Source organism: Dryobates pubescens, chromosome Z (assembly GCF_014839835.1).
Source record: "Dryobates pubescens isolate bDryPub1 chromosome Z, bDryPub1.pri, whole genome shotgun sequence".
Lineage (NCBI taxonomy): Eukaryota > Metazoa > Chordata > Aves > Piciformes > Picidae > Dryobates > Dryobates pubescens.
The window spans coordinates 86,079,672-86,092,903 of NC_071657.1; the positions used below are offsets into that span (position 1 = coordinate 86,079,672).

The 13,232-nt window shown below is 45.9% G+C and overlaps 1 protein-coding gene across 1 annotated transcript in view; it reads left to right on the top strand.

The window, feature by feature from the left end:
• DNAI1 (dynein axonemal intermediate chain 1) overlaps positions 1-13,232 on the top strand; it is a 184,575-nt gene that overhangs the window by 99,868 nt on the left and 71,475 nt on the right. Inside the window, exon 14 of the mRNA XM_054177810.1 lies at positions 6,703-6,792. Coding sequence (XP_054033785.1) covers positions 6,703-6,792 — 90 coding nt within the window. The remainder of the gene's footprint in view (positions 1-6,702; positions 6,793-13,232) is intronic.

Sequence of the window (13,232 nt, forward strand, 5' to 3'; positions counted from 1 at the left end):
AAGAAATAAAAAATTAAAAGTGGTAGCAGTGAGTTTCACACACTGATTTTGGACCACAAAAACAGTCAGATTAAAGATCACACTGGAAAAGTAGCAGCAGATCCTTGATTTTATTACAGGTCCCATCTTGCTGCTCTATTTTTACTTGTTTCCTTCCTGCTGTTTACACACATTTTACTTTCTCTTGTGGTTCTTTAGTCTTGGTTTATCACAATGGAACTTTTCTGTTAATTTTCTCATGTGTCCCAAATCCTGGGCTGGTTATCACATGCTTCAGGAAAGAATTAACTCTTGTCACTACATGCAAAATTGCCTGGTTCTCTCATCAAATGCTCCACCATGCACAGTAATGTTTCTGAAATGACAGGAGATTGTGCCATGTTCGTGGACCTCTGGGAGTGGAGAAAAGGCCAGTTCTGAGCAGATGCCCAATTTGATTGCAGTATCATGAAGGCTAATTACTCTAATAAGTGTTCATGAGATTCAGAGATCGGGAGAAAAAAGATCACAAACACTATTAAGATGTCAGAGGTATTGAAGGGAAATTGAAACTACTAAGTGCCACTTTCTGTTTTCTGAAATTCAAGTTAATGTCACTGGGAGCTGCTGACAGTCATCTGCAGGCAGATCCTGATGCTCTTGAGGGACTATGTTCAAGCTCTCTATGCTATATATCTAACTCATGTCCCGTTAACTGCTTTGAATCTAGGAACAAGAGTACCCCAAGCAAATCAGCCTGCTTGCTTTTGGGGTGGGGGGGTGGGGGGGTGGGGGTCTGATCACTCTAATATGTCTATCTGTCTGTGAAATAGATGAAGAAAGGTAGTGGTGACACCTGGGTACAGATAGCAGAAAACCTGAATAGGGAAGGAGAGGGTATTTGGAGTCAGTATTCCTGGGGGAAAGGTCTTTGTTTGGGGGAAGCTGAAAGAAACTGGATTGTCAAAAAAATCCATGAGCTCATGATAGTGCTTATGCTGTCAGTGACCTCCAGATGAGGTTCCTGCAACACATGTTAGCATAGATACGAGGCTTTTGAAGTTGTGTCTGCACAGGGTGATCTGGGTTGACTCCATCCACTGAGCCTTCACTCATGTATTTTTCACTGGTTTGATGGGCTGTCACTTGGTGCTAGCTTGAGTGCAAAATATCTGCTCTGTTTGGCAATAGCAGAGCTGGGAACTCAGCTGCAACTGCCCCTACACAGCTCAAGCCAAGATCACTAATGAGTGCCTGGATGTATACTCTGATAGGGGGCAAGATAGTGTATGGACCAGCTCGGATCCTGGTGTGTGGAATTTGTCAGCAACCTGCATGGCATCTGTATGCTTCAGGACAGCTCACACCCATGCTGACTGCAGCACAGTTACGTGTCACCTGCATTTGTCTTCCATGTGTAGCTCAGGGCATTGCTGGGTTCAAGCTGCAGGTTTCAGATACTGGGGAACCCCTTGTCTTGCAGCATAGCACTGTCCCAGTAAAGGGTATCTGATTCACTCTGTACTAGCTGCTGCTCAGTTTACATGGCAAAACCTCTGCCCAGCACTTTCACAGGAGATGCTGTCTTCCCCTACCTCAAGCAAAGTCAGTTTGCATTAGAAACAGAGTGGGAAGCATGACTGATTTTTCCAAATATTTGGGAAAGGAGGCTGATGAAGAAGAACATGAATTAGAGTTGTGGTGGACATGCAAATGAAAACATTGTCAGACAATTTTCTAGTCACATTTTTAAAAAGTCTTATTTGGAACAGTTCCCTTTTCCCTTTGCCCAGTATGAGATATATTTCACCTGTGTTCGTAGCCAGTTCCCCTGAACTCTGTATTACTCATTTTGAATTAAAACTCCTCATTACACCAACCCCTTCATCTGAAGCAGCTGCTGGTGACTGTCATTGTCAGCAGTAGCTCATGATCCCAGGGAGATGTTCCTGGAATAGATGTAGCCAGCACATTTTGTGTGCAATGCCCAGCATTATAATCCATATGTGCCTTTCACCCTGTGGTTTTATCATTAGAGATTTTATTCTGGGGCAAAATGAATTATGTTGTTACTTCAATGACAGCAGAGGTGGTTCCACTTGGAGATTTAGCCTGGAGAAGAGGAGGCTCAGGGCAGACCTTATTGCTCTCTACAACGTTGTAGACAGGTGGAGGTTGGTCTCTTCTCCCAGGCAACCAGCACCAGAACAAGAGGACACAGTCTCAAGCTGTGCCAGGGAATGTTTAGGCTGGAGGTTAGGAAGAAATTCTACACAGAGAATATACATAGAATATACATAGAATAAACCAGGTTGGAAGAGACCTTCAAGATCATCGCGTCCAACCCATCAACCAATCCAACACCGCCCAAGCAACTAACCCACAGCACCAAGTACCCCGTCAAGTCTTCTCCTAAAAACCTCCAGTGATGGCGACTCCACCTCCTCCCCAGGCAGCCCATTCCAATGGGCAATCACTCTTTCTGTATAGAACTTTTTTCTAACATCCAGCCTGAATCTCCCCTGGCGCAGCTTGAGACCGTGTGGGGGTCCAAGCTGCTGAGGAGAGCTCCTATCACTTGCTCATGGAACACAGGGAAACCATGCAGCTCCCTGGCTCCCTCTGCCAGTTCTGCAGGCCAGCTGTCTGGTAGACGTTCTTTCCAGCTAGTAAAAACTGAGGTAAAGAAGGTGTTAAGTACCTCTGCCTTTTCCTCATCCTGTGTTACAACATTTCCTTCCATGTCAACCAAGGAGTGGAGGTTGTCCCTGCCCTTCCTCTTGCTATTAATATATTTATAGAAGGACTTTTTATTGTCCTTCACATCAGAGAGAGTGATTGCCTATTGGAATGGGCTGCCCAGGGAGGTGGTGGAGTCACCATCATTGGAGGTGTGCAGGAGGAGACTTGATGGGGTGCTTGGTTGCATGGTTTAGTTGATTAGGTGGTGTTGGATGATAGGTTGGATGCGATGATCTCAAAGGTCTCTTCTAACCTGGTTTATTCTGTTCTATTCTATTCTAGTTTATTATGTTCTATTCTATTCTATTCTATTCTATTCTATTCTATTCTATTCTATTCTAATTTCTTCTCTGTAAGGATACTCAAGGGTATATGCCACTCAGGACTCTTCAGATGCACCTTACAGACATGAAATTGACATTTTGGAGTATTCTCAGATGGATTCCTTTTATGTTTGGTGTGGTTTTTTTTCTTCTTGAGAATAGTGTGTTCTAGGTAGGAAAGCCATCCACTAGAGGATTAACTACCCTTTGCTGAGTCTCTTGCTGAATTTTCGTGCTCCAGAGACCTTCACAGTATAAACAATTTTACAAAACAGAAATAACACTGTTTTGGTTTGGTTTGGTTTGGTTTTCCCAATGAAGTATCATCAGAATACCCAATCTGTGTAGTTAAAGAATGCTGCTTGTTTTCTGGACCAGGTACCAGATAAATAGCTGGTTATAGAGTATTTGGTAAACTCTTGGATAATCGTACCCATTTATCATGTTTAAGGGTTTAGGGAGATGCATCTGCTACACTCGTTGAACAGGAACCTTTGAAAACCTCAGCAGAACCTGCTGGGGTGTTTGTCCCCATACCAAACTGACAGATGCCCAGAGGAGTGTGTGCTGACAGGCCCAGTGACAAGTCATCCTTTTCCCTTCAGTCTGATTGAATTCCCAGATCTGAAAATCGAGTGTCCTTAATGCTTTTGGTCTAACTCAAATGTCTTTCCTAAACTGTAAGCCATTTATCTGAGTTCTAATCTCTCCTGCTGAGCTGTCACAGCCAAAAGGCAAATCTCCTTACCCGGCAGAGAGATACTCTGAAGGTGTAGGAAGGATTTCAGTTTTAATGGAGACATTTTCATCTCCCTGAAACGGAAGTACCGCAAGAACCCATGACACATGTTGCCTGCAAGGGCTGGTCTGCATCCCATATGATCTGCATCTCGTGACCACGAGATAATTGAATTTTCAGTATTAGGGCAAGCTAAGAGGGGCAGCAACAAAACCTCCACTCTGGACTTCTGGAGGGTGGACTTCAGGCTACTCAAGGAACTAACTCAGAAGGTTCCTTGGGAAACAGCCCTTAGAAACAAAGGGGTCCAGGAGAGCTGGGACTACTTCAAGGAGGAACTCTTGAAGGCACAGGATCAGGCTGTGCCAATGCGCCGGAAGAGGAGCCGCCGGGGCAGATGGCCAGCCTGGATGGGCAACGAACTTCTAAAAGAACTAAGGGGAAAAAAAGAGGGTGTACCATCTTTGGAAGAAAGGTGAGGCAACCCATGAAAAGTTTAAGGATGTTGCTAGGTCTTGTAGGAAGAAAATTAGGGAGGCAAAAGCACATTTGGAGCTTAGACTGGCCTCTGCTGTGAAGGACAACAAAAAGTCCTTCTATAAATACATTAATAGCAAGAGGAAGGGCAGGGACAACCTCCACTCCTTGGTGGACATGGAGGGGAAAGTTGTAACAAAGGATGAGGAGAAGGCAGTTACTTAACACCTTCTTTGCCTCAATTTTTTCTGGCAGGACAGAATGTCTTCCAGACAGCTGGCCTGCAGAGCTGGCAGAAGGATTCAGGGAGCAGCAGAGTTTCCCTCTGTTCCAGAATGGGGTAGCTGGTGATCTGCTTAGACACTTGGATCCCCACAAGTCCATGGGACCAGATGGGATCCATCCTAGGGTGCTGAGAGAGCTGGCAGATGAGCTGGCCAAGCCACTCTCCATCATTTTTCGGCAGTTCTGGCTCACTGGAGAGATCCCAGAGGACTGGAAGCTGGCCAACGTGGTGCCCATCCACAAGAAGGGCCTGTTGGATGAGCCAGGGAATTCCAGGCCTGTCAGCCTGACCTCAGTGCCAGGAAAGATTATGGAAGAGGTCATCTTGAGTACAGTCACACAGCACTTACAGGATGGCCAAGGGATCAGGCCCAGCCAGCATGGATTCAGGAAGGGCAGGTCCTGCCTGACCAACCTGATCTCCTTCTATGATCAGGTGACTGCCTGGTGGATGTGGGGCAGGCTGTGGATGTAGTCTACCTGGACCTCAGCAAGGCCTTTGACACTGTCCCCCATAGCAAACTCCTGGCCAAGCTGTCAGCCCATGGCTTGGATGGGAGCACACTGCGATGGGTTAGGAACTGGCTGGAGGGCCAAGCCCAGAGAGTGGTGGTGAATGGTGCCACATCCAGCTGGCAGCCAGTCACTAGTGGTGTGCCCCAGGGATCAGTGCTGGGCCCCATGCTCTTTAACATCTTTATTGATGATCTGGACGAGGGCATCGAGTCCATCATCAGTAAATTTGCTGACGACACCAAGCTGGGGGCAGGAGTTGATCTGCTGGAGGGTAGAGAGGCTCTGCAGAGGGACCTCGACAGGCTGGGCAGATGGGCAGAGTCCAACACCATGAGACTGAACACATCCAAGTGCCGGGTTCTGCACACTGGCCACAACAACCCCATGCAGAGCTACAGGCTGGGTCAGAGTGGCTGGAGAACAGTCAGGTGGAAAGGGACCTGGGGGTGCTGGTCGATGGTAGTCTGAACATGAGCCTGCAGTGTGCCCAGGCAGCCAGGAGGGCCAATGGCATCCTGGCCTGCATCAGGAACAGTGTGGCCAGCAGGAGCAGGGAGGTCATTCTGCCCCTGTACACTGCACTGGTTAGGCCACACCTCGAGTACTGTGTCCAGTTCTGGGCCCCTCAGTTTAGGAAGGATGTTGACTTACTGGAACGAGTCCAGAGAAGGGCAACAAGGTTGGTGAGGGGCTTGGAACACAAGCCCTATGAGGAGAGGCTGAGGGAGCTGGGGTTGCTTAGCCTGGAGAAGAGGAGACTCAGGGGTGACCTTATTGCTGTCTACAACTACCTGAAGGGAGGTTGTAGACAGGCAGAGGTTGGTCTCTTCTCCCAGGCAAGCAGTACCAGAACAAGAGGACACAGTCTCAGGCTGCGCCAGGGGAGGTTTAGGCTAGAGGTTAGGAGGAAGTTTTACACAGAGAGAGTGATTGCCCACTGGAATGGGCTGCCTGGGGAGGTGGTGGGGTCACCGTTGCTGGGGGTGTGCAGGGTGAGGCTTGACAGGATGCTTGGTTGCATGGTTTAGTTGATTAGGTGGTGTTGGATGATAGGTTGGACACCATGATCTTGAAGGTCTCTTCCAACCTGGTTTATTCTATTCTATTCCTATTCTATATAGGGACAGAAAGCTAATTGGAGGTTGTCTGGCTGAAGAGTAGCTGTATGGCACTGCAGTTGGAGTTATCAGCCAAATGGGAAGGAATTAGTTTGTGCAGGATCAGTGTGTTTCTTGGGGACCTTTCTATGTCTGTGGCACTGCTGGTATTGTCTGGAGATGTCTCAGAGTTGTCTGAGACGGAATGCTGTAGTGCAGAGCACTGCATAGCACTGACACCTCACAAGACCCATACTAGAAGGCTAGAAGGCAGTGCTCCTGTCACTGCTGTGGGAGATGGCCATGGGAAGGTGCAGAGTCTCCAGATGTGGAGCTGGATGCTCTGCAGCATCCTTTCAGGAAAGTGAGTGATGGAGTGCCAAAGGCACTTCTGAAACTGCCTGTGGAGGTAAGGGTGTTCATATATTTTGTGCACCAGGAGGCCTCTAATGTATTCTTTCAGGAGACCCTCCTGAGGGCATAAGACTCTGTCCTGCTGCTGATGAGTGCCCTGTGCTGACTGGGACTGTCTTCTTCCTTTAAGGTGAAGTGGCAGAAGGATGACATGGACAACAATTTGAATTTCTTCTCTGTCTCCTCAGATGGACGGATTGTTTCATGGACTTTAATTAAGGTAAACAGTAGATAGCAATTTATTTTCCCACTTAACAAATTGCCTCCAAAGTTCAATGAGGTATTAAGGTTTGGGGGTTTGTTAATTTGTAATGAGTCAGCTTTGAAAAGAAGTGGCAGCAAAAAATTTCAGATGCAGCTACAGCTGGGTCTGAGGCTTCATAGTAGAGTCTAAAATGGTAAGAATCATCCTGCTGCTTGCTCAGGACCTAACCTTCATCCTGCCTGCATGTCTAGCACCCTATGGTCCTGAGTATGAGAGAAATTCAAGACTTGCCCTTGCTCTGAAACGTTCCTTGACATGGTGGGATCATCTAGAGACAGAGCAGAACAGTCTGCTTTATTGCTCACCCGCAAGACTCTTACCTTCAAAATGCTGCGCTACAGATGCAGTTCAGAATAGGAGAAGGATAGTCCAAATTTCTCTCATTGTGGTCAAAGTAGCATAGAGTAAGGTCATATTTGCAGAAACTTAGGGTTAATGACACTTGGATTTATCTCTCTGAATCTTAGCATGTGTTTTTTCTGCTGGCTATTTGATTTTACGTTTTGAAAATTTTGAAATCTTTTATTTAAAAAAATAATTGAATTGCACTAAATATGAGTTTGAAGCATCTGCCTGTTATTCCCCAACAAGCAAGGAAGGTTTTTTTACATCCTTGGATGCTCATGATTTCAGTTTGTTATATCAAGCTGCTTGAGGTTTGTCTCTTCTGAAAATTGTAGGCCTCACTTTCATGGGTAAGGATTCACATCTCACATATCTAAATCTTAGTCTCATGCTGACTTCAAGAATGGGAACCTCTTCTAATGAACATGATACGTGCATGCAGATGGCATGGATTAGTAAGTTCCTCCTGCAAGTGTGTATCAAATCCTTCTCCTAAAATTGCTCTCAGAGCTCCCTAAAGAGGAACATGCTAGCATTGCCCTTGCACTCAGCTCTGGTTTTATCTCCTGAGCAGAAACGCACAAGAGGCTTATGCTGAAGAGTGTAATACACACCTACAGCTGAACACATCCAGTTGAGGTGACTTGGAAGGTTACACCTTTGAGCTGAGCCTCAGTAACTGAGTGTGTTCAGCCTGCCTCACTTATGATGCAAGAAACACTGTGTTGACTTTGTTCAGAGAAGTACTACAACTGGGAACAACCTAACTCTGAGAGGTACTTTGATGGCAACACACCTGGTAGAAGAAGGTCCTTGGAAACATTTCCATGATTCATCCATGTGTAACTGTGCTCCCACATCATAAGCCAATTTTTTCCCCCTATCCCTTGAGCATGTAAATATATCTACTTAAGCATCCTTAGCATGACTTCTAAGACCTGCATCCACTTAGCATGATGGCAGGTTCTTGCACTACTGTTTAAAGCACTGTTAGAAGACTTTTTTGAGGTGAGGTTACCTCAGAAATTGCCAGAGCTGGTATGTACTTGCCAGGCAGCAGGAGAAAACATGAAGTTTTAAGTCCTGTCTGATTTTGGTGGGGTTGGTTTGTTTGGTTTTGTTTGTTTGTTTGTATTTTTCCTGTTTATTGGGGTTTGGCTGATTGGTTGGGTTTGGGTTTTGGTGAGGTTTTGGTTGGTTGGTTGGTTGGTTTTGTATTGTGTTTTGGTTTTGTTTTGGTGGGTTTTTTCTGGATGAAGTTTCAATAGGGAAAGCAAGAAACAGAATGAAAAGAATGTTTTGTTACAATCTGTGCTTTATTACCCAGCAAGAAGAAATGGACAATCTGTTTGAATTCCAGTGTTACAAAAGGGCTATGTCTGGGTCTTATTTAGAATAAAATTTAAGAGACTCCAGAGGTCTTCTGCCCTGCAAATCCATAGTGCAAATAGGGAATAAATGAGAGTCTCATTAATCTTTTTGACAAAACTATCCAGAAGTAAAGCTTCTTCAAACACTGATAATTGTTCTACACTTCCAACACTAAGAGTGGAAAGTGAATAAACTAATTTTTTACTTCCAGATGCGCCTTTGGCAAGCCACACTCAAAATTTAGATAAAGGAGTCTGCAAATGTTACCTAGGGAGAGGTGATCTGCCATAGTGGTTGTGTCTGTTAGAAATGGATACAGCCACTTTGCAGAAACTTTGTGAGACAACACGAGAGCTGTGTATCCTCAGGCTAACATCTTGACTTGGTTTTGAGTCATTATGTAGGGGCAAAACAGCAAGGAAGGAGGCAGGACCTCTATGGCTGGGTGACTCTACTCTTCCACCTTTGGTGCACATGTTACTATCCTGGTTTGAGGCCAGGTAGATCCTCTCTTGACCCTGAGAGGGGCAAAAGAATGACACTCACACAAATGGATTGCAAAAGTGATGGAAAGTTTAAATGAAAAAGCAAGTAGTGTTTTACAGAAAGTACATGCACAGTGACAGATACCCCAAAGCATACAGAGTCCCTTCCAGCACACCCAAAGGACTCCAACATTTCCCATCTCCCCACCTGAGGGTACACCCAAAACCCCTAGGGCTCTTTCTTCCCCCCCCTCTCCTCCCCTTACTGCTAGGCAGGTCTCAGCCTGACCAGGTCTGAGACTGCCCCTCCTCCTTCTCCTCCTGGCATTAGGCCTAGCCAGGCCTAAGAGGCATTGAGGTAACTCCCCCACCATTACCTGATAGGGAGCATCTCCCATGGGAGCAGAGAAGCAAGAAAGAGGAAGAGAATGACTTTGCAGATGGATTTATAGAGTGCAGGATATTATGGGTATGAAATACGCTGTTTCCTGTGTCCACCTACTGGGTTGGACACTCTGGACACCAAAGGCACAGCTTATGTGGCAGTAACAGGAGGCACCCAGCCTGAACTGCCACAGTTACCTATCAAAAAGGAGAGCAATAAGAGATACATCAACAAATCAGCTGGGATGCAGCCTGGCACTGCTTTTCAGGCTAATCCTCAGCAACCCCAGGTTTGATTAGTGTCTGCAGTTTAGCCTTCCTACGTGATCAAGAGCTAAATTACTGAACAGCTCTTGGCCTCCTTTGTCACTTGAGGGTAATAATGACCAAAGCAAAACAGGCAGCTGCAAGGGCTAAGTCACTAATGCTTACAAAGTGCTTTGCAATTATTAGGCAGGAGCAACATATTATTGTTCAGTATTCCTGGAAGACCAAACTGTCTACAGTCTGTATACCCAGAGGAATATGCGAATGGCTTTGGCAACAAACAGCCCCAGGAAGGGATGCATTTTCCAGACTGTAAAGCTGAGTACAGAATAAAAGCAGCACAACAGGGAAGCCTGCATAAGTAAGATCCATTGTTAAGATGAGAGATTACAGGAACTGCCCACAGAGGCTCTGGCCACGTGAATGTGTTGGGAGGTATCTTCAGAGACTGGCTACAGAAAGATGTGTTCTTAGAGAAAAAGTCTTGTGTGGTTTCTCTTCCTACAAGAACAGAAAGTGTGCTAGCTCATGGCTGGGCCTGACAAGATCACACCTGTCTTCTGTTAGATATACTAGGTATACAGAGCCATAGAATTGCTTTGGTTGGAAAACACCTTTAAGATCATTGAGTCCACCAGCTTCATTGCCCTTCTCTGAACCCTCTCCAACACATAAATATCTTACTGGTAATGAGGGACCCAAAGTACTCAAAGTGTGTCCTCAACAGTGTTGAGTACAGTGGGACAATCACTGCCTTGCCCCTATTGTCCACCCTATTGCTGATACAAGCCAGGGTGCTGTTGGCCTTCTTGGCCACCTGGGCACACTGCTGGCTCATGGTGAGGAGCTGTCAAGCAGCACCCTCAGGTCCTTTCTGCTGGGCAGCTTTCCAGTGACTGTTCCCCAAGCCTCTAATGTTGCATGGGGTTGTTGTGACACAGGTGCAGGACACAGCACTTGTCTTTGTTGGATCTCATACAGCTGGCCTCAGCCCAACAATCCAGCCTGTCCAGGTCCCTCTGTAGAGCTTTCCTACCCTCAAACAGATCAACACTGCCACCAGTTTGGTGCCATCTGAGAACTTACTGAGGGTGCACTCGATTGCCTCATCCAGATCATTGATAAAGATATTAAAGACAAGTGGCCCCAGTATTGAGCCCCATGAAACACCACTTGTGATTGGCCACCAACTATATTTAAATCCATTCACCACCACTCTTTGGGCCTGTCTATCAGCCATTTTTTTACCCTATGAGGTATCCACCCATCCAAGCCATGAGCAGCCAGTTTCTCCAGTTTCTCCAGGAGGATGTTGTGTGAGAGAATGTCAATGATTTACCAAAGTCCAGATACAAAGTCCATCCACAGCCTTTCCTTCATCCACTCAGCAGGTAACCCTGTTGTAGAAGATCAGATTTGTCAAGCAGGACCTGCCCTTCAGGAACCCATGATCACTGGGCCTGATCAACTGCTTTCCCTGCACATGTTGCATAATGGCATTCAAGATGATCTGTTCATGACCTTTCTTGGCACTGACAGATCTACAGTTCCCCAGATCCTTCTTCCAACTTCTCCATTTAGCCAGGACTACTGGTAAATGATGTGAAGTAGCTTGGTGAGCACTTCTGCCAGCTTCCTTGGTACCCTCAGGTGTGTGCCATCTGGCCCCACAGACTTCTGTACATCTCAGTGGTGCTGCATGTCATTAACCATTTACTCTTGGATTATGAAGGTTTCATTCTGCTCCCCATCCCTGTATTCCAGCTCAGGGGGCTGGATATCCAGCAAACAACTGGTCTTACTACTAAAGACTGAGCCAAAGAAGGCATGGAGTACCTCAGCCTTTCCTCATCCTTGACCACGATGTTCCACCCTGTATCCAACAAAGGACAGAGATTCTCCTTAGCCCTCCTTTTGTTGCTAATATATTTGTAGAAGCATTTCCTGTTCTCTTTACAGATGAAATCAAATTAATTTCCAGCTGGGCTTCAGCCCTTCTAATTATCTCCCTGTACAGCCTCACAATAACTTTGTAGTCCTTCTTCAGTTGCCTGTCTCTTCTTCCAAAGACCATAAACTCTCCCTTTCTCCCTAAACAGTAACCAAATATCTCCATCCAGCCAGACCAGCCTTATTTTCTGGTGACTGATCTTCCTGAACTCTTTCTGCATCTATAAGACTTCCTTCCTGAAGCATGTGCAGCCTTCCCAGACTCCTTGACCCTTCAGGACTACCTCCCAAGGGACTCTGTTGACTAGCTTCTCCAAAACTGGCAAAAGTCTGCCTACTGGAATTCCAAGGTGGCAGTTCTGCTTTCTCCAGCAACTGAGAACTGTATCATTTCATGATTGCTGTTCTCAAGTGCTCCCATGTTTACTAACTCACCAATAACCCTTGCATTTTGCTGCTGCATGCTTTCCATTCCCTACCTCTTCTGAAATGGCAGGCCAAAAGGCCTCGCTACCACACCATCTTTCAAACATTGGTGTCACAGTATCACAGTATCACCAAGGTTGGAAGAGACCTCAAAGATCATCAAGTCCAACCTGTTGCCCCTGTTTCCACGGGGCAAAAGGACCCTAGCACAGGAGCTAGCAGGGTTCATTGAAAGAACTTTAAACTAGATTTGAATGGGATAGGACACAAAACTGGGCTTGTTAGAAATACACCTGAGCACGACACAGGAGTCTGTTCTGCTTCTTGCTACTCTCACAGAAACAGGTACTGCCACCAGTAGGCCAGGGCATGTGGGTGTGCAGCATTGTAAAGTACTGACAGCAAAGTACATTCTTTTATGAGTTTTTACTTTTCTTCAGCTTTCTATAAATTTGCACCCCCAAAATATAGTAAAAATGTCTTGCAGAATGCTGTACCCTCTGAACTGCAGTACTGAATAGATGCCTACCTTCCCTAACATGCAATTCCTTAGCATTGACTTTGCCAGACAGAATCTCTTTTCCCACCTGAGTCCTGCTCCAGGCTTAGAGAAGCTCCAGCTAAAGACTGATTCACTAAGCTACGAAGTTATGTTTTGTTCTCACTGTACTCCAGTGGGAAATCTGCAGATTCATGGAAACATGCAGTCCTCAGCCCACACTGCTCACTAATTTAATCTTTGGTTCTTTGTTCTTATTATCAGCCCAGGGTATTCTTATTTTCACAACCAACTCCATTCTGCAGTAGTATTTTCATTCCCAAAGCTATTCTAAGAATGGATCTTTACCCTCTTGTGGTTTCCTCATACTCACCCACATTGTGTCTATTTTCATCTGTGTTCTGTCTCCCTCCTCAACTGTAAACTCTTGGGGACACAACCTTTTTGCCCTATATTCAACAGTGCATCAATTCTGAAGCCTGCAAAGAGAATTTTTTAGAGCTCTACTGTTAACAGCAGCACTGGGCACTTTTCCTGTGGGGGAGCTCCTTGCCAGATACTGCATTTGAATCTCAGAGTCCATGAGATTTTGAATGCTGGGAACTGAGGCTGCCCTGGGAGTAGAAGAAAGATGGCAAGAAGCGAAGACTGGCAAGGTGGTAAATTGC